Source organism: Centruroides sculpturatus, unplaced genomic scaffold, assembly GCF_000671375.1.
Source record: "Centruroides sculpturatus isolate CEXI.00-Female unplaced genomic scaffold, Cexi_2.0 scaffold1057, whole genome shotgun sequence".
Taxonomy (NCBI): domain Eukaryota; kingdom Metazoa; phylum Arthropoda; class Arachnida; order Scorpiones; family Buthidae; genus Centruroides; species Centruroides sculpturatus.
The window spans coordinates 222,321-245,141 of NW_019385234.1; the positions used below are offsets into that span (position 1 = coordinate 222,321).

At 32.9% G+C, this 22,821-nt stretch overlaps 3 protein-coding genes across 3 annotated transcripts in view; all 3 read right to left on the bottom strand.

The window, feature by feature from the left end:
• The window catches only part of LOC111636517 (regulator of nonsense transcripts 2-like), a 69,039-nt gene extending 63,426 nt beyond the window's left edge, over nt 1-5,613 (bottom strand). The window contains 1 exon segment of the mRNA XM_023381798.1: nt 5,455-5,613. Within this exon segment, the coding sequence (XP_023237566.1) occupies nt 5,455-5,598 (144 nt within the window). The 5' untranslated portion in view covers nt 5,599-5,613.
• Nucleotides 5,614-13,692: 8,079 nt separating this feature from the next.
• Nucleotides 13,693-14,953, bottom strand: LOC111636522. Its single transcript, XM_023381802.1, has one exon. It carries the CDS (start codon nt 14,606-14,608, stop codon nt 13,802-13,804), a length of 807 nt encoding a protein of 268 aa, XP_023237570.1. The 5' UTR covers nt 14,609-14,953; the 3' UTR covers nt 13,693-13,801.
• A 1,924-nt stretch (nt 14,954-16,877) lies between these two features.
• LOC111636518 lies at nt 16,878-17,378 on the bottom strand. The gene has a single exon (XM_023381799.1). It carries the CDS (start codon nt 17,376-17,378, stop codon nt 16,878-16,880), a length of 501 nt encoding a protein of 166 aa, XP_023237567.1.
• Between the last annotated feature and the right edge of the window lie 5,443 nt (nt 17,379-22,821).

Sequence of the window (22,821 nt, forward strand, 5' to 3'; positions counted from 1 at the left end):
TGTGCGACTCTTGGCGCTTTTTGCTATTTAAACGCTGGTATAAAGTAACCCATATTTCGGGCAAGTCGAGTGTGGGGACGTTGCATGCGTCTGTGGTCATTGTAAGGAGCGCTTCCCAAATAAATGTAATTCTTCTGTTGTTACAGCTCCTGAGCAACGCTGTTTTTGACCATAACGGGTTATAGCCCTGCTGTAGAACTTTTCTGGCGAGCTCTGTGGTCTGTCTTCCTTTGTTTATATCATCTTGATGTTCCGCGATACGGCAAGCGAGCATTCTTGTCGTTGCCCCTATATACTTCTCAATTGTCCCCGTTGTTGGATTTTCCAGTTGCACTGCGTATATTCCCGATTTTTCTAAGACGTCGACTTTATCCCGATCATTGCATATACTCCTGCGTAGGTTGGGTAGGGTAGTTAAAGGAAGAGTAAACTCCTTTAACTACCTCCTTCGAACTCCAGCAAAAGCTTGTTGCACGTGACCAACGGAATTACCGAACGCTATAATTTAGAAATTGACAAGAAAAAATTTTCCGTTTTCTACTTGGAACATTCTGCACGTTCTAATTCAAATTTTGTTCTTTTTTCGCCTGAAGACGACGATATAATACTCGTCGAAAGTACTTGCGATACAAGAAAAATCGTATTAACGCTGAACTCAGTGCTTTTTATCAAGAAGGGTATATACAGTAATGGCTTCCTTGCATTCTTTATTTATTATAATTGGTGGACAACTGGACTAGACATATCCCAACGACGCCTGCACTATCAAGGATAAAAAAGTAAGCAGTGTTTTTTTTAAACATATATTCAGAAATTAGTCACATTAGTTACTTTATTCTTTAAAGTCAATAATTTTAACCAGATTCAACTAGCATGGTTTTAAAAACGTGGTTTACTTTTAATGAAAACTCTTTCTTAAATAGGCTATATAAAATAATCTTTTAAAAGCTTTTAATTTTATGCAAATCAACTAGCGGGGTTGCGGGGCGAGCAGTTTACTTCACTTTCACTTAGCAAGCAACTTACGTCGTGAAGAAAAAAAGTCATTCCCACGGTACCCGCGATGAATTCAAGTTCAACAACAGAAGTTTAAAAATTTTTTCAAAAAAACTCTAAAGAAAACAAGGCGCAATGCACACTTTGCGGCAAATTTTTAAAGTTTTCTGGAAATACGACAAATTACCGTCAGCACTTTCACGGGAAAGTTTTAAATGACCACACGAAAACATCAGGTCCACCCAGGAAATGACCACATGTGGAATCCATATTCACGAAAGGTAACATACACCTAAATAATTTAATGCAGTATGTTTTGAATTAATCATTTAAAAATATTTATCAGTATAAAGCTTTTCAGATATGTATCAGATTATTTTTTATTTTCAGATGTTAGTGCTATTAATATTTCCCTGGATTCAAGATCAAGCAGCAGGTCATGCCTATCAAATGAATCTTTCTTCTTCATCTTCATCGTCATCTACTACAATTTCAGCATTTTTCACATTGTTAAGTGCCATGAAATAAAATTTGCAGGAACCTGAAAATCGACAATGAACAGTGCTGGACTACATTAATTTGATTCAAGATTTTAGACCATGTAAGTAATTAGATGCTTTCCAAATGCATCTATAAGATCAAACACTAAACATATTCAATTATAATAAGTAGTGTGCAGTTTTAGTACTAATAGTGAGCAGTTTTTAATACTTGACTTAATTTTTACAGAAGTGCGATATAGAGCAATCCACTTTTTAATGTTTATTTCCATTAAAATCATGCACATGTCTAAAATATTGGGCTTAGATTTGAATCTAAGCAACATGCTTAAACAGTGTTCACTATACTGTAGAATGTCCATTACTAGTACAGTTACTTGACAAGTAGATTAAGAAATTATTAATAAATTTAAAATTGTAGATGGAAGAAGAAGTGAAGAAATAACTGCAGCAATTGTGTGTTGGATTTTAAAAGATGGCAAGCTTTTTGATATCGTATCAGAAGATGGATTTCAGAATTTTTTTGAAAGTAGCTTGCCCAAGGTATCAGCTCCCACACAGGACATCAATCAAAATAAAGATTGACCATCTGTTCGATGCAGCAGTTTTGACTATTAAGAAAGAATTGTGAGCAGTAAATGTGATGGCTTTAACCACAGATGCATGGACAGATTCAATAAACAGCCATAGTTATCTGGGAGTAACAGTTCATTTCATCAAGAATTTTAATCATCAGTCACATGTACTTGGTGTTTCAAATTTGACAGAGAGCGACACTGCAGAGTACATATAAGAACAATTAAATAAGGTAATTGATTTTTGGGGGTTAGAAAATAAAAAGATCGAAAACAAAGTTGAAAGATCGATTGCAACTTTGTAAAAGCAGTTGAGCTGTTTCATGGAAAAGACAAACACTTATCTTGTTTTTCCCACACTCTAAATTTAATGGTAAAAGATTCAATTAGAGATGTTCCAGAGTTATAGCAAGTTATTGGAAAAGTAAAGGCCATTATTACTTTCATGAAAGTAATAATGCAGCATCAGGTTTACAGAAAGAGCAATTGAAATTGGGCAGCAGTGAACTGAAACTGATTTCAGGATGTGGAAACAAGATGGAATTCAACCTATTTAATGCTAAACAGGTTCCTTGACACACAAGATTCAGTGACCTTAGCAATACAAACTGTTGTTGGTGATCCTGACATGCTATCTGGATATGAGCTCCATTTGGTCCAGGATGCTATTAAAATTTTAAAACCATTTTTAAGCATTACTAATAAATTTCTTCAGAAAGCACTACTGTGATCAGTAAGATCATTCCAATTTTGAGTTTGTTGTCTAATGTACTCAGTAAAATTTTTCCTGAGACTCAAATTAAAAAATTATTGATCTGAAGTATTTATAAAAATTTGGATTACAGATTTAAATACATTGAAACAAAACTGGCCTACAGTGTGGCAACAGTGCTAGATTCACGATTTAAGAAAGTCAACTTTAAAAGTAATGCAAGTTGTGCTAGAGCTGTAAATTTCATCAATGCCCAACTTAACTCACAATCAATCATTAACTATGAATGATATAATTGAGAATGATAATGCAGATGACACCAGTGGCTTGTGATTTTTAAGTTTCTGTGATCTCACAAGATCACAGAAACTTAAAAATCACAAGTATTGACAGGAGATCAGAAAATCCTTTAACCATAAATTCATTAAAACATTACCTAAGCATGGCTATTTCAGTGCACACCTCTGATCCAAAATGCCAAGGGGTCCTTGGCATTTTGGAAAGACATGCAAGATACTGATTGAAATCTTAGCTTTTTAACATTACAATCATTATGAACACTCACAGTGCCATTGGAAAGGTTATCTAAGGCCAGGTTTATTATTAATAAAAAAATGAGCAAGTCTGAGCCCAAAGCACATACAAAAACTATTAATATTAAGTTCTATGAATTTTGGAGATCTTTATAAATTAGCAGGTTAATTTGTCCCTTTTGTAAGAGCTGTTTATACTCATGTACTTATTGCAATAACAAACGTCAATACAACTTTTAAGTTAAGAGTTAACTTTCATTTTCTTTTTATTTCTGATGTAATCAGAAAAAAACTGAAAATTTAAATAAACGTCAATTGAGCATCAATGTCTGAAAACCATCACTGATGTTTTTTTTACCATCAATTGCTGACATTGATCATTGATGTTTCACCCATCGCACACCACTACCTTCCAGTATAAAAATGCTCCTGAAAATAACTTCTTAAGTTAACAATCTTTCATTCTCTTCTAATTACTTTTTAATTTTATATTAATAACAGAAAAATTATTGTAAATCATATTTTGGCCAGGAAAAACAATGTCATTTGTTTCAAATGAAATGGTGCACAAAAGAACAACAACTCTTACAGGTAAGAAAAAAAATGAACGACTGTGTTCAATTAAATAGAAGTGATTTAATCTGTATGCAGAAATGTACCTAACTTTGAAAGTATTTACAAAAAAAAAAAAAAAACATTATGAGAAAATGTTTAAGTCTTATATTAATAAATTTTACATAAATTTTATTTTTGCTATTAATTTGTAACATTTTGCTAGGTACAACTAGTATGTAAGGAATATATAAAACTATATTTTCTATAAATGGTAATGGATATAAATGGTAAATTTCTATAAATTCCAATCTCATATATGAGATTATCTAAAAACAATAATAATAAATTCTAAAGACTGATAATACCAAAGCTACAACAGCTATTTATTAAAATTATTCATTACTACTAAGAACTTTCATACAATATGTAAAAAAACTTTTACCTCAGCATAAAATCTAAGATCCACTCTAATTTTACTGGGATTTGTTATCTGAAATATTTAAAATTTTACTTTAAAATTATTAAAATCAAATTCAATTCAAACTGGAAAATAATACAATATTCTATATGTATATATTATGCATATTTTTTTTGCCATATGTTAAAACATGAACTGATTACAGAAAATATGTAATTAATTATATATCAAAAGAAATATGAATTTAATTTCAAATGAATATCGAATTTAATATTTGGTTATTACACTTAATGGTTAAATTTTACTTACATGCACCATCATGGCGACACTTCTGTAATCTCGACAAAACTGTTCAGTGACTTTCAATGTGGGTGGTGCCATTAGAAAATATTAACAAATTTATCTGTCTAACGCGATGTGTTCATACATCTGTATTTGAGTGGCTTTGGTTTTTGCAATGGATAAGTGGACATTGAAGGATTTTTTCCAATATTTAGAATCATGTTTTTCTGAATTAGGTGTTGATGTGAGAATCTTGTCTGGTGTAAAGTTTGCGATTAAATTCAGCCTAAAACCTGTTGATGTGGAATGCAATAAATGGCAATGGTCAGAGTAAAATTTTATTTAGAAAAGATACTAATCCATTTTTTTTCGATCTCACAAATGTAAGGCTAGTAGTTCAGTGTTCGAAGGAACCTTTAAAGATAAATTTGGAAAAAATTTGTGGGAAACTATTTCTTCATTCATATGGCATCTAATTTGCATTGACTGCTCATTGAATTATGCGTGTTTGGCCGTAGGAGTTAGTAGTAGAATGGCTGTCAACTGGGAAAATTTTATTAGACATGTCATGATGGTTTCTTTGCATAATTTAACAAAAAATGAAAATACAGGGTTCCTACTCAAATTTTTGTTTTGAATTCCCTGACTTTCCCTGATTTTCCCTGACCAACTTTGTCCAAATTCCGACCCTCACATTTTTTAGTGTGGAATATCGACATAATAAAACAACATTTACTGTGAACATTGATTACATCTAGCCCTCTTTTTGCACAGTTGATATGCTTCAAAGACCGTCACATTAAAAAAATACAGTACATATGTCCTGTAGAAAAATGTTTGATAGAATCCACAACTTCNTAACAGAATCTAGTTCTTAAAATACCTGAAGAATTCTTCTATTTTGTCTTTCCATTGTTTGTAAATTTTTATGGTCTCTAACCAAGTGCTTACATAATGATTTGTAATATTCTTTCAATAATGATTTTAATCCTTTTTGACGATCTGGAGGTAATAACTGAAATATCATTTTAATGATTAATTTGATGAAGGAAATGATTGAATAAAATTTTAAACAATCATTTTTAATCTTGAATACAGTTGTCCCTTGATAGTCCGACATTTTGTAATCTGACATGCTCAGTAGTCCGAAGCACCTCCCATCAAGGTCACCGTAGTCCCTGTCACATGTCTGCTTGCACAGAAGCATGTCGCAACATTAATCTTCCCACCCAATTCTTACACAATGACACACATTTCGTGTGTTTTCTGTGAGCAGTTCTGTTTGAACAGTTGGAGTAGGAAATATTGTAGGCCACTGCTAGCAAAACAATGCCAAATATGTAATCACTTTCAGTAATCCAGACACTTTTGGTAATCCGACACACCTTTGGTCCCATACCTGTTGGATTATCAAGGGACAACTGCATTTTAAAAAGAAAAAATTAATTTTCTGAGCTTTATACAAGAACTGAATTGTTTCAATATTAATAATTTATATATATAATATATAAGAATATTAATATCAATTCTGCATNATGATTCCGAATTTAAACCCTCTAAAGTTTTCAATATAAATAGCAACTAGAGATTATGTGTCTCCAATGAAGAATTGCAAATTCTCCAGGAGTGCTTCAGAGACGCAATAATACGGATTTAGTGATGGGGTTAGACACCGAAATCCTTGACCAATTTTATCAACTCCCACAGAATTTGTTTATCTGATAAACAATATTATAAAATATGTATGCACAAGTCTGTAATCTGTACTCCAGCTTTATTCAAAATAATGTTTGTTTATCAATTTATTACAAGTGTTGTTATTTAATATCTCTGCAAAAGAAATCTTATAATAAATTAAATACGTTTAAGAGTCGATTTACGTTACTAATATACCGTAAATTGAGGTATTAAGTAAAACATGTAATTTCTTACTTATACACTTACCGAAGAAGTTAATTTCGAAACAGCAAATGAACCAAATACGCAAATAATCGCAAAAACAGCAAAACAGAATGCGAATATAAATCTTCTGTGGGGTGAATTTAATCGTTTCAAGTCGTCATTTCTCTCGCTGAACACAGAGATACAGATACAAACAAGTTAAATGAGTCAAGAGAAAGTACACAATGGCGAATAAATCGCTCCACAGTCGGTTGAATTGTTGAAAAATTTCCCATAATTCGGTGTGTTCTTTTACGATGGTGACTATTTTGCGCTTTAGATTTGGAGAGTTTTTCGTCATCGAATCCAATTGTTCTTGCAAATATCGAAAACATGCGAAAATTCTCAAGAATAACGCTGCTAAAATGCACAAGAGAAAGTTTCCTGCACCGAAACTGTATATGTGCCATAAGAAATAAAATAATACACACATAAAACTGATAGTAAATGATTCATTTTTCTCTTCAATTATTGGGTAATATTTCAATTCTAAAACGAATCTTGCGGCTACAGTTACAGAAAAGAAGAGAGTGAGAGAAATTACAAATATTTTTTCTGTTTTCAAAAAAATCTTTTCTTCATCGCGATAATAAAAATGGCGTTTCATTAATTTGAGTTTGTTTCTTTTGCAAAATGTGAAAAGGACAGCGAAGAAAATTGCGAGGGTCATTCTTAAAGCCGACTGAAAATATAAGTTCGTTCCTGGCTCTGGAAGCATAGTTCCACAGAAAGCATCTTCATTAAATGTAATAACCGTTCCATGAATTACCATGAGCCATAACAGAAGCTCTATTCCATTAGCGTATATAGAAAACCAAATATTGTTTTCGAATTGGCAACAATTGTACGGTATTAAAGGTTCCAAACCAAACGCCCTTCCGACGTAAATTACAGGATTCAGTGAGCAAAGTGTATTGATTAAAAAGTCATTTTTCTCGTCGAAAAGTGTTACAGATGTTTCTCTATCCATTGTAATCTATTATAGTCGTATTTGAAAAAAATAACTGTAATTGTATGCTAGTTGCGTACAGTTTGTTTCACTTCTCAGATAAATTTAAGCAGCAGTAAAAAGAGAAAACAAATTATAATTGAGATCAGAAACTTTATCCAACGTTTTCCGCCAGACTTCGTGTATGTTAGTAACAGCAATTTGTTTATAACACGGCAGATTGAATGCATTCATTTATCATTATCTGGCTTGTTTAATTTTCAGAAAATTGCGTGTGCACGCTCGCTCACGAGGATAAAATTGTTTAAAAAAAATTCAGTAACGCTTGCAATAAATATTAATTAATAAATAAAAACATTTAATTATTAATTCCATATTGTTTAACGTACATAAATCCAAGACAGATTAAATCTTGTTTTGATATATTATTATGTACACTTCATAATTATGTGTATATAATTTCTTGACACTGTGTAATGATGTTCTTATATAAAACGCAATAAATTTCCCGTTTATATTTCCGTATAAGCTAATTTTATCTCGTACATAATTTAACATATTAATTTTAAAAGTTACACACTTTAATGAATATCTTCTTTATATACATTTATAATGAAGTTGTGAATAATAAACTGGTACCTCATGTATATTGTATGTGCAGTATATATTACCTACATATATATGCATAAGTATGCATTAGGATTTCTCATTTCCCGATCTTTTGCATGTCCCGGGATTCCGGGAAAAAAGTGAACTGTTTCCCGGATCTCGGAATGTAATTAATTATTTTTAAGATATAAAATAAATCTGAAATAATTAATTATTTAAGATTTTTAATTATTAATTATTTTTCATTTTTAAGTAACTTAATACGTCCTGCAACCTCCAAAATAATAATAATGATAATAATAATGCTGTGTAAAATATGTATTAAAAATTACATTTGAAATACGTAGAAATTTTCACAAATAGGAAAAATTTCTTAAAGTTTGCTGGAAACTGCATACAACAACAAAACTGCTTTGAACTGAGTTGAAAATTTATAGAAAAAAATGAACTTACATCAAATTTCTAACTTAGAAGGTATTTTCGCTTTTTAAATAAAACATAATACAAAATATTATTGATAAATTTTTATAATAAGATTTTAAAAAGCAAAGATGGTCGCTACTCCGATCACTCGATCTAGTTTTTATTTTAGTAATGAAAAGTCCCGCTACCAAGAATGCCCTTTCCGATACAATTGATGTGGGTGGAATTGTCTTTAATGCATTTAAGAGAAGACGGATGTTATGTGTTTTATCACCTGTAGCCTGTAAGATTTCTAGTTCAAATCAAGAATACTAGACGGCAAAAAAGTATTGTAACAATACTTTTTTCGCCGTCTGGTATTCTTAATTTGTCTACCTCGGTTGCTTTAATAGCGGCATCGAGCTTACAGTTCGATAATTCGGAAGTTCGTTTGGCTTTAATAATCGGGTTCGTGAAGAAAAACTTCATATTGCATACTTCGTACTCGTTTGTATCCTTGTCCAATTTGCACATCTGGCATAATGCAGTTATTGAAACTATCAGGATAAATACAGAATCTATACAGACGGATCGAGATCCTCAGAAGGAGTGAGATCATCGTATGTTTATTACTTTAGAAATAGGGAGCAGTATCATAAAAAAAATCAAGTTAGGTAAAAGATGCACAAATTACCAAGCAGAATTGGTAGCAATAGATGACGCAATTAACTGGATAAGCCAAAGGAAGAAAAATATAAAAATTACTATTTGCACAGATAGCCAGACTGTATTAAAAGCTCTTAATGATTGCAAAATTTCCCCAACTTTAACACAAAGTAAGAAAAAAGTAAATTTAAAGAAATTTTCGGGATTTTCCGGGATGAGAAGAATTTCCCGGGTTAAAAAACAGCCGGGATCTCGTTTGAGAAACCCTAGTATGAATAGTGGCTCATTCTTTTTGCATGTACTATATGATCGTACACGTCTACGAGCTAGGTTATCTGTACCTGTTCTTTCTTAATTTAGGTTATTTACGTTACTCCTACGCAAGTCCCTAGTCCCTAACTCTAACTGATTTAGAACCGGCATGCACGTTATTCTTCGCATTGTAAAATGACATTGCGCATGCATCAGGACTTCGAACAAACCTGACCTGCCGTCCGGGTCAGCGATTTTGAAAAGGTGGCAACACTATTTCGAGTGCTTAGATAAAGAACGATTTCATTTTCGAACGAAATACACACGCCTCGGCAAATATATTAAGTAAAGGTATGTGACATTCTTCATTTTACAAATGGTAAATTTCATATAGTTATATATATGAAAACAAAAGACTTTTGTCGCGAGTCTTGGTGGAACAGTGGTAACGTCATCTATTAGTGTTGAACCGGTACAACTGGATGTTGTGGGTTCGAACCTCATAAAAGGAAATTCTGTGATAAAACATTGAATCCCTCCTTGATTTCATATAAATAAGTGAGAAAATAGAAGGCGTTTTCAGAATTTCTTTTTTCTTTCTCTCTCTTACAGTATTTAATATTTTTACTTCAAATTAGAATTCTTCAGAATTGTAATTTTATAGTAGAGTCCACTTATCATTATACAGAATAAGAGAGTAGTATGCTCAACAGAGCATTTACCCACGTTTCCGTTTTTCTTTCTAGTGTTTTACATTAGTATTACACCCGTTAATTTTATTCTCATTTTTCACCTGATGCTCGCCTTCTGGTGTTTAAAAACAAAACTATTCTATCTGGGTCGTTCGATTCATTCTTGTGTAGTATCAGCAGTAAAGATGAAAAGCGATAGAAAAAGCAACGCTTACTGTTGATTCCAAATTGCAATTTCAAAGACTTACGAGAGCCTGATATAAGTTTTCGTCTATTCCCACACGAAAAACGGGGAAAACAGATGATTATTCGGAAATTGACCGGTTATATTTATGAGCTCTGAATTCTGAAAGAGTGGATTAGACTGTTAAGAATTGGCAGTTTCCCGATTGTCCAGCTTTACACGAACAAGTTACGCTGTCAATTTTAAAACATTTTGTTAAAGTTTAAAATGCCAGTAATTTTGTGTAGGACACAGGGCCGGATTTAAGCATTTCGAAGCCCTAAGCCGAACTTTGTAAGGCCCCTTACCAACCCTTCACAATTTTAGAAGTCAATCATAAAAAAAAAAGAATTAAATCAGACTATGACTCTGATTTAATACGGATATTGGAAGAAAAAGACGTGAGGTTTCACTAGTCTTCTGTTTTATAACTAAGTTTAATTAAATTTTTATACCCATTCCATTAAAAATCTTTTTTTTAAATTGGTTTTATCCATTTTTTTAAAAAAGATCTTACGTTAATTCTTAGAAAAAAATTAATGAAATACTACACAAAATAAACAGTGAAGTATGTTTTGTTGGTTTGTAAAAAAATGCTTATTACAAAATCTGACTTCAATTTTCTTTTTTATACAAATGTTTGAGGTCCCTCGAAAGTCGATGCTTTTTACTTGTAAATCCGACCCTGATGGGACAATGTCAAACTTGATGTTTTTTAACACAAAGGGCACAAATATGTATAGAACGATCTCTCATTTGTTTCGATACCACATAATGACGTGTCCCGCTAACAATAATTGTTACTAGTTACTAGTTACAAGCGACCCAGATAAAGTAGCCATTTTGTAAAAATGCAGCGCCCTCTATAGTTCATAAAAACTCGAATAGTTAGCGTGTAAAAAGACTAAGTTTTCCATGTGAAGTTATGTTTTGTAATAAAAGGAAGCAAAAGAAAATGAATTTCAGCTGAACAGAAATTGAGTGAAGTAAAAAACAACAGATTCATTTATTCAACTACAACAGGAAAAAATTAAATTGAAGAGAAAAGAACTGGAGCCGAGGGAGAAAGAAGTTTCTATGTCTGAAGAGAAGAAAGACTCGATTAAAAAAAATTGCAATAGCATTAACGTCAATTGCTGATTTATTATCCCGAAATAAAAATAATATATTTTCTCAAATATTCTAAATTATGAATATGTTAGAATAATGATTTATTTATTTTCGAAATTAAATTTGTTTTTTATCTACTGACTTTGCTGTTCTTACTATTTGAATATTCTTGAAAAAAGGCGGGCTCTTAACAGACAGACATATATATATATTAAAATTCTTCGGGTATAAAAATATTTCTTAAACAACGTCTTTTGGCTCTCAGTAATGTTTCGATTTCGATCAGAATAGCAAATCTGTCAGCCATTTCCACTTTCGTGTAGCGATCTCACGTTCTCGACTCAAAGTGAGTAGGGACTCAGATGATGAGATGGGAAAGCACGCGAATTATAACTCGAGACTATCAATTTGACGTAAGAGTGTGAGATGGTGCCACGTGACACCTTCAACACGTTGGGAGTTGTAACACGAAAAACTGGAGACTAAGTTCAGGGCCGTGGGGTAGATTTTCTCAGTATTATGCGAGTCTTCGAAATACTGCCCCTTAAATGTTTTTTCTGTAAAATAACCTTCGATTGTATTTTTTTTCTACAAAATTGCACAAAATAGACGAATAATATTTTTATTTTGAAAATATAAACTACAATAAAATATTGATATCAACTACAACAATCTACTACAGTTTTACTCTTCTAACTTTAGCAAATTCGTTAATTAGGAATGTGTAGTTTAGAGTGGCAGCCAATGTAGATTCGATAGAAATTAATGATAGATTTCTGTTTGGCTTATTGAACTTTTTAAGTAGTATTTTATTAATTTTAATTTGGAAAAAATTCTTTTCCGCTAGCTACAGAGACGGGGGAGTGCTAATAAAAGTATCAAAGCTACGACAGTATTCGGATACAGAGTAATTAAGTTATTTTGGCACAAATTATTTAAAACATCCAAAGGGTATAGAATATGGTAGCATCCGGGATATATCACGCAATTCTTCTTGTAGGTCATTTGCATTTATATCTGATTCATTTTCGACCGAAAGTATCGACCGGAGACTGGTTCAATAATTTTTTAGCATTTTTTCATCTAAATCCTTGAGTTTTAAAATGTCATATAAAAACTGAAAACTTTTGCTACTGATTTCCAGAGCGTAATCGTTTATTCAGAGAATTAAGGGTAATTGAAAAAGTTTATTCTCTTCTGTTAAGGGTTCATCGACAGCTTCTTCGTAGTCAAATTGATGCTTTTTTCTTCTGGTTCTAACTTCAGTTTCGGCAGGTAATTCTGTACTGCATTCGAGATTCTCCGCAATCTCATTAGCAGCAATTTTCATCCCGATCATATCCCGATTGTCTGTAACTTTTCACTTTTTGTATGGTTTCTGATAACATCCTTATACAATCTGACAAATTTATAGTTATAGATTGCAATAGCTTCGAGACTGAATTTATTTCAAATTAAATACAGGGTTCCTACTCAAATTTTTGTTTTGAATTCCCTGACTTTCCCTTATTTTCCCTAACCAACTTTGTCCAAATTTCCTGACCCTCACATTTTTTAGTGTGGAATATCGACATAATAAAACAGCATTTACTGTGAACATTGAGTACATCTAGCCCTCTTTTTGCACGGTTGATATACTTCAAAGACTGCCACATTAAAAAATACAGTAAAAAAATACATATAAAACATTTTTCTACATCCTGTAGAAAAATGTTTGATAGAATCCACAACTTCAATGTAATGAAAAAATAAGCAATTTACAAACAAAACACAAGCTTTTTATTTTATCATCATTTATCATTATTATTTGTATGTAAATCTAGTAAATACAAGGTAACATAAAATCAACAAAAATTATTCTTTGATAAATAAATAGTACTGTACTGTGCTTAAAATGAACTCTTGACTTAGAAACACACAATTTTAAAATCAATCTTTCAACAGAGTAACTGTTTTTTTTAAACAGCAACATAATTTTAACAAAAAGTTAAATTTAAAGATTTTTAAATAAAGCATTTTTCCTAAGTAAAAAAATCAATGATTGTACATAAAGAGGAATAGGTGTAAGTTTATACTATAGCTTCTCTAACAATTGCATCTAATTTATTGTAAAATCTTTTTATTTTTTTACAAAATGGACAATCAAAATACAGAAAAACTTCTTAGTATTAATCCCTTTTTCTCAAAATACAGATAATTAGAAAATAAAAAATGAATTACAATTCACAAAACACAAAAACTATTATATTAATGTAGTTTTAGCCTTTTCTCCTCAAGTGTATTCATTTTCATTTCAATCTCTTTTTCTTCCTTTTTGTGATCTTTTCTTAACGTTTTCTTGTGTTGTTTTAAGTCTTTAAGTTGTTGTGTAAGTTTTATTTTTTCTTCAGCCCTCAATGCCTGCTGCTTTTGAATATCTTTTTTTCTGTTGCAAACATGCAATATATCGCTGTCTAGATCCTCTGACTGTTAACAACATTTTCTGGTCTATATTTATTTGATCAATACCACCTGCAAAACGGATCCCATCATAAACTAAGCGTTGAGCAACTAAACTTTCTTCCTTAAGATTTTCACTCAACAGTGATTTGTTAACCGAGAAACCACTCTCAACACTTGCATTCCCATGTGAGAAAGAAAGAGAAATTTTGATAATAGACCATAGATCTTGCAGTTGCTTATCATCCTTCAAAATTTCACAATAAAATGTGTCCAGACCATCATCATCACTCCTTTCAGATATGAAGTCCTCAAACTTTGTAGAATAGGATTTTATGGACACTTTACTGCAGAGTATATCATACTGTTCTTTTGCTTTGACAGCACATTTCTCATCAATCCTGTTTGTATCATGTAGAACCTCCAGTAAAACATTGAAATACAATTTTCCAACATTTGATTGCATTTTAATAATTTCTGGGTCTAAGCTGCTCAAAGCTTTCACACATCTGTACTTGACAGGTCCCTTCTCAATTATCTTTTGTGTCATCACTTTCAGCACATTTCGACAATCTCTTAGAAAATACAGAATATCTTTGTCACTTACTTTCAATTCTTTTAAAATTTTTTTTGCTCCAAAACCAATATCCAAATTCTTCAGAGGTACCAAGTTTTCATTAGCATTTAAATCTATTTTTAGAAACTGCTTGTCGGTGACCCTGTCATTTTTCACAAACTTTCTCATCAGGTTCATTAATAATTGAACAACTGCTTTATAAAGATAGGGTGCAAGAGGTTTGTTGCTCTGAAATCGGGTGAGAAAGCTCTCACTTTGGGTACATATAGACCGAAAAAATAAAAGTTTGACTTTAATAAAAGGATCATTGAGTGCCTGTCTCAAGAATGTAGCCACCTTGCTGTCTTTCAACTTTGTACTGTTGTTTATAAATGTCTTCACAGATTCAACAACTACTACTGCACATTCTAAGCACTCACCATTCTCCAACCACCTTGTTGAACCAAACTTTTTGGAAAATAATCTGCTTCCACTTATAGCAATGTATTCAGCACGCCGAGTGGGTGAGTCCTTTAGCAAGTAGTACTAATTCCGTAGCAGTGGTAACAAATTCCAATCTACTACTTTAAAACCAGCTTTTACAGCACCATGGACTACATGTAAACCACATGTTCCCATTCTCACAAATGATTTATCAATGTTCTGTGTCTCCATGTGATCTTCTAATTTATTCAGAAAACTTATGTTTACATTTGGTCCGTCCATACAGATATGAAGAATTTTTGCTAGATCAAGATGAATTTCTNACAGCATTCCACAGAGTTGGCTGCTACGTATTCTACACACGTAAAAAATACATTCATCACTCGTTGCATTCTTCCAAAACACTATGCAGCACTGCAGAACAACACTGCATCGAATCTGTGAAATCACAGTTATGATTTCACAGATTCGAGACAGCTCGGTAGCCCGAACTGCCCCAGGCGTTCGCCCGTGCACGCTAAGCGACTTTCATTACAAGCATTTAGCTTTCCGAATTCTATGTCAACAATTGTTTGGCATTGACGGCCGCGAATTTCGCGCCAATAAGCTTCCTCATTCGACTCTGTTATCGACTCAATTTCATATTTATTTTCATATTTTCACTTTGCGGTCCTTCTCTGTTCTTTTTCCATTATATACACGTGTCGGTCATTTCATTGTTATCCACATTTGATATCATCATTTATCACATACTGCCACGACGCTCTTGTCTGTCCGCTACAACTGTCAAGAATTAACGCGATTGGCGAAGCGTACTGACAGCGGGCCAATAGAGAGCGGGGTCCTTGCCGTAATGCGGTTCGCCCGGCAATTTTCGTACGTGAGTTAATCGAGTCGAATAGTTTGGCCGAATATTCGGTATTCGGCCTGAGGATGAATATACTATTCGTTGCAACACTATTTTATATCCATACAAAACGGAATTCGAAACAATGGAGTTAACCGAATTTATGTGGCAAGGTATCCATGATTTAGAAATGAAATTAGTTGAATTTCAAAGCAGCATAGTGCGGAAAAGTAAATTTGAAAACTTGCTTTCCAAAGTAGAAGGAAAAATGTTTGAAAGTAGTTCAGATAATAATGATCCCACACTACAAATTGAAAATATTATACTAAACGTATGGGATTCTTTACCAAATAACTTTATATTAATGAAGAAACTTGCTAATGCTCTTTTAACGATGTTTGGGTTCGCATATTCGTGTGAAAAATTGTTTTCTTTAATGAACTTTGTAAAATATACCAATAGAAATAAACTTGGAAATGAATTGACTGAAAAATGCGTTAAACTAATGAATACAGAATATGAACCTAATATTAAGAAACTATCTGAAAATAAACAACAACAGATTTCTCATTAAATATACTTCAACTTTATTATACATACACATATCTGTAACTATATCTGTTAATAAATAATATTTCATAAAATATGTGATTTTCTTTATTCCTTGTTCAATCAAATACTCAGTGCAGGGGCGACTGCTGACTGAACATGGTGTCATCCGGTGTACTAATTCATCGTATCACCCCATTGATATTAATTTTTTTTACGTCAACGTTTATTTTTTGCTCTTCACTTGCAAAAATAAAAGTTGTAAAACAAAAAAAAGTAAACTTTTTAGAAAATTTTAAAAGTACGAACCAAAAAAAGTAGTTTTTAATCATCCTTCCCCCTTTCCAGGTGATGCCACTGACTTAGTGACACACGAGCTAGTACTGTACTAAAAGAAATACTGTAATAAACAAAATTTGACCGACTTCTCAAAGACGTTCGCCATCACTGTCCTAGATGGTTCTTCATTTCTTCAGACACGCGTTGATCGTTTTTGAGGTACAGACTTACTAATGTACCAAAAAACACTTACTACAACACCTTTTCTTGCAGTCGACGTCGACTGCAAGAAAAGGTGTTGTAGTAAGTGTTTTTTGGTACATTAGTAAGTCTGTACCTCAAAAACGATCAACGCGTGTCTGANTTGTCCCAGTATTTTATCACAAGATCCATTTGACTTCTTTGAGCAACTTTGTTTAGTGGTTCGTCAAAGGAGATAGTAATATTATCGCAACTTGTAACAGCATTAATCAATTTTTCTCTGAAATAATGGGCTAGGCCATAATTTATTATGTAGGAAGATTTATCTGGACCCAATTGAAATTGCATGGTTATAGCACTGTCAGGAAAAATTTTTTTTAAAAAGTTTTTAATATCAGAGCATGAATTAAGTGACATCTTTTTCTTTACAACTGCCAATGCCCAAGTTATCTCTGCTTTTATTACATCATCTTTTATCACAAAAGGTGTCAATGTGCTGCTAGGAAATGTTGATTTGGTGAGAGACTGTTCGTTAGTGATCTTAGATCTATCTTCCACAACAGAAGCCGTTTCACACACATTTTGTTGACTATCAGAAGAGTTTGAATTTGTTGGGGTTAATTTAAACCTCGTTTGTTTCCGTGCCATTAGAATTTAAGAATGTAGAAAAACAAACCTTGAATAATAATATTAAAAGACAGATGAACCAGATCAGATAGCAATGCGTAAGACGTTTTGTCACAACAGTACGTAAAATATTTAGGTTTCCAACTCAAAAAAATAAAAGTAGCTAAAAGCAAACAAAAAACTCTCTAAAAATAGCTAAAAATTTTTTTAAAATTCGCTAAAAAATGGCTAAACAAAAGACAAAAACCTACCTTTAATTAATCTATTTTTAACTTTATTCAAATAGTCCATTCGTCGCTAAATTCCATTACCGGTACTTCTTCAATTTCTTCATTGTGTTCAAAAGATAGTCCTGCTTCAAACTGTAAATGTTGATATGATTTCATAGTACCTATTTTTCGAATGACATTTGCTGGCAATTCATAATCATAGCTGCATTTCCCTAATCTTTTCAAACCATATCTAATCGTTAATATGCTACTGAGTGAAATAATATTCAATCTATTCCGCAGTTTGGTCTTAACAATATTCATCTGACTAAATAAGCGCTCTACTTCTGCGTTTGAGTGAGGTAATAAAAGAATTTTTAAAACAAAATTGACCAAGTCTTGAAAGGGATTTTCTCTGGCAGCATCTCGGTATTGAGCTACCTCCATCCACCGGTTTATCGTGCTGGAAGTTTTTTTCCACTGAATTGTATGGATTTTCCTCCATTGAAAGTCGATGAGAGTTAATACTACATTATCAGTGAGAAACATTTTCGCAAGGTTTATTATATCACTTTTAATTGGGTTGAAGCATTGGTCAATACTTAGTGACGTCATGGTTTTCAATATTGATATAGTGTCAGGTAGCCTTTGCCGAAGTTGTTTTATAAGAGACAAAAGGAAGGCAACGCAGTGACTACGAATATTTTTCTTTTCTTCATCTAACAGTGCAGAATTGTTTATTTCAGTTTCAAACTGATAACTCAAATATGGATTGAGTGCTAAATGGTTTTCAATTACTACATCATTTGTTACATCGCATGACTTATATCCTGCCTCCCATCCTGGCACAAAGCATGTTAGCATTTTTATGTAGCTAAAAAAAATTATTATAGGTCGAAATCACTGACGTCAATATATATGTTACTGTGAAAGACCGAAATTAAAGAATGTCGATATTCTTCGGTAAATATATACAAAATGCGTTGGTGAAAAACCGAATATTTGGCTATGTTATTATACATTCCAACAATCGCCGGTGTATGTCGACAAGCACAAATAAGCTTCGGTGGAGGTCGAAAGGACACCCGAGAAGCCGATGTCGACGGAGAGACGACAGTCTGTCGCCAAATTCTTCGCCGTTTCCTCTTGCTCAAATTGGTGATACCGTACGAACACAAGTCCCCGATGTCGACCCTGGCCGTACAGATGCCCAAAATGTGTTGGTGGTTGTTGTTGGAATAGAAGACTCCGACTTTTATAAATTAGCGAACAAAAACTGGGCGATTTGTCAATTCGAATGACTGCCAAGGCCAACGCTCGCTGCGCTTAATTAAAATGTTTTGTTTTGGATTTTGTACCGAAATAAAACCCATGTAAAATGATAAAATTGTATTACAATTATCGATTACGTTACATGCATATTTGTTATCAGAATCTGTCTGCAAATAATACATATTGATAATTATGTTACGGTCGGTAACGTTGCAAACACGGAACGTGAAAAAGAGAATTTTTTTAACACAATGAAAACGTATTACATAAAAGTCTAGAATAAAACTACATGGAAAAAATAAATTAAATATTTAAATTATTAACCAAATAAAAAAAAACGTAAATTCGAAAATAAACGAATAGNACAGATAAGCTTCGGTGGAGGTCGAAAGGACACCCGAGAAGCCGATGTCGACGGAGAGACGACAGTCTGTCGCCAAATTCTTCGCCGTTTCCTCCTGCTCAAATTGGTGATACCGTACGAACACAAGTTCCCGATGTCGACCCTGGCCGTACAGATGCCCGAAATGTGTTGGCGGTTGTTGTTGGAATAGAAGACTCCGACTTTTATAAATTAGCGAACAAAAACTTTCGGCGATTTGTCAATTCGAATGACTGCCAAGGCCAACGCTTGATGCGCTTAATTAAAATGTTTTGTTTTGGATTTTGTACCGAAATAAAACCCATGTAAAATGATAAAATTATATTACAATTATCGATTACGATACGCGCATATTTGTTATCGGAATCTGTCTGCAGATAAATACATATTGATAATTATGTTACGGTCGGTAACGCTGCGGACACAGAACGTGATAAAGAGAATTTTTTTTAACACAATGAAAACGTATTACATAAAAGTCTAGAATAAAACTACATGGAAAAAATAAATTAAATATTTAAATTATTAACCAAATGAAAAAACGCAAATTCGAAAATAAACGAATAGATATAGTTTAAAAAAAGAAGGATATGGCAACACTGCCTACGAAACGGAAAGAACGTTCTCGCTTCGATTTATTTTAAAACGAGAAGATACGGCAAGGCGGAACGTCGCTCGGAAGTAGAGAGGTTGCGGCGCAAGTTCAAACGTTACTTGTACACGGTTGACGTTTTAACTCCCAAGAAAAAATCGTTGCGGCGGACGTTCGCAACATCACGTGACTCGGTGAACGTCGCGCATTGACTCACGGGAAGTTTGTTGAAAAAATGGCGGATACATTTAACGTGGTTGGTTACCAGCGAAGGTAAATAAACAAATTAAACTATTTTAAAGTATTTATAGGATATTTAATAATACTAAATAATTATTTTTAATTAGCGTGGTGTCTCTTATCGGACTACTTCATACCTTTGTCCGGGGAAGTAGTGGCTTATGTTTAATTTTTAGAAAATTTACAAACCTATTACGCTGTTGATGGTAGAAGATGCCGCGGAAGAACGAGCCTAACTTAAGATAAGCTATTACGAAGGCAAATATATGTAAATTCTATAGGCACTTCGCATCGCTTGCTAAAAAATTGAAGAATTAAATAATTTCTGCATTAAAATCGTCTGTTTCTTTACATTATTATTCGTAAATGCTTAAGTAATCATTATTTTAATAAAATAGGTCGTAATTTTAATCCCAAACGCAAAAAAATGAAGTTTAAGCCAATCGTCTATTTGCCGTGCTAGACGTAGCGAATACCGTTATCGACCGTCTAGAATTGTGAGACGGCGGCGCTCGACGGTCCACCGTTCGCATTTTGTGCCGAATACAACGGCCACCATCTCTCTATTATCTCTTTATTGTTCTGGCATTTTGTTGGTAACCCAGCCGGCGCGTTGCGGTGTCGGTCGACCGACGAATGGACCGTGATACTTCGGCGGGTCGGTGGCGTTTTAGAAGGAAAACTCGGGAAGGACCAAAGCGGTTTGTCGTAAAATACCGGAAAGAAGATGGTGACGGATGTCGTGTTGGGTGGTTTAAATTTGCGTTATTCCGACGAGAGGAGGAGATGTTATCACTTTTGTATATGGCATAGAAACGTTATCACCTATGCCACCTGGACCTCAAATAGAGGTCCAGATGGCATAGGTGATAACGTTTCTATGCCATATACAAAAGATGCAGGTTGAAACATCACTTTGGTTAGGCTATGGTTACTGTAGATGCGAATTCTGATGAAATCTTGTTCTGACGAGTTCGTCCGAACAAACAAATACCTGTTTTCCAATGACAGTGTTTACTTTGGCAGCGAAGAGCGTGTCGGAACACGCACGATGTAGCCGGAACCGTTCGAGCATTCAAATGAGTTTGTTTTTTCATGCGTTCTGACGTTCAATTTTGAGTGTTTTTTTATCAACATGGATATTGATAAATTGATTAGTCTTGTGTTTGAGAATAGGTGTTTGTGGGACATAAAAGACAAAAACTATCGCAATATTCATATATCTCTCATTTTGAAATAATCGAAAAACTTTTGTGGGTTTACAGTAGACCTATCAACAGCATTGTCACCATAAACAAATTTTAAACAACAATGAATCTCAGTAGGAGTCACTTTTTCAGCAGTTAAAAATTTGATGACAGCACGCTGTTTAACTCACGTTGACATAGCACTAGAACACGTCCCTATATTTCTGCTTCTCAAAATATACTGAATGAATGCACAACATCAAACTGCACATACGCATAGAGGGGGAATGTTACTTCCATTGCCACCTGGCACACTTCTGAAAATCATTTCGTTTGCACTCTGCAAGCATGTGTGTATTACTTTTCAGCCTACCCTCGTAACTATCAATAATTAAATGCCGAGTAATTTGGCCTAGAAGTAGGCCATCTCTTATCAAATTTAATAATTAAAATGAAATTAATTTAGAAAGTTAATAGTAGCATTAATATAATTCAATCTAATCTGGAAATTGTTTGGCTTTATTACTGGGCTTACAAATGTTTATATTTGTATATCTACAAACTTAAATATTTTAATTTAATTTACTTTTAAATATTTTAATTTGACGTAAATTAAGCATTTTATTAATCTAAGTTTAACACAAGACTGAAGCCCGATAACATGCCTTTTAGCTAAATTATTTTGATTAATTATTAATTAGCCATATGCTAGCTTGAGAGTGAACTAATGATTTATATGTGAGTTTATGACAATACAGTGACAAAAATATAAAAATAAAATATGGTAATCAGAATCAAATACAGTCCTCTTGCACGAAAGTCATTTCGTGTGTGTCTGAATGTACCAATATGTACTGCTAGAAAGGTATTGAACACGTGTCTAAATTATAACAATTTGGGAGAATTATTAAAAAAAGAATAAGACAAATTTTGCTTTTAATTTTACTTAAACTCTCTTTTCTTTACAGTTGTATCCCCGAACGAGGCTGTACTTTCAAGAGTTTTATCCTAATTCAAGTGAAACATTTTGTTTTTGAGGCATTGGTTCTTGTTGTTTTTCAAGCTCCTCGATTATATCGTAAACAAACTGGTAAGTTTAAATTTTTTTTTTAAATTTAACTGTAATAAAATTTAATTTAAAGATCCCAAGTGTCAACAAAACAGACTCAAATAAATAAATACAAAACATAAACATATTGTAATTATTTATTTACTTTACAATTCATGGGGTACGTTTGAACAAGAGATTAGATGTTTATAAATAAACAAAATCCAACCAATTTTGCATATTATAAAAAATGAAGTGTTTTTTGTGGCATTTTTGAATTTTCTGCAAGTATTAATAATTTTAAAAGTTCTTATCCAAATTATTCCGGTGATAAATCAATTGATAGAGTGGAGCAGATCCTCCTATTACGTGCTTAATGATTTGTAGAAGAAAATTGTGTGTCCAGTTAGAGTTATAGTGAGAGGATATATAGTAGTTTATTTAACAGATTACTGAGATGGGAATCATTTCTATGTTGAATAAGTAATTTAAAACTATCCAGTTGTATGTGTTTTTTAAACTACATATTGATAT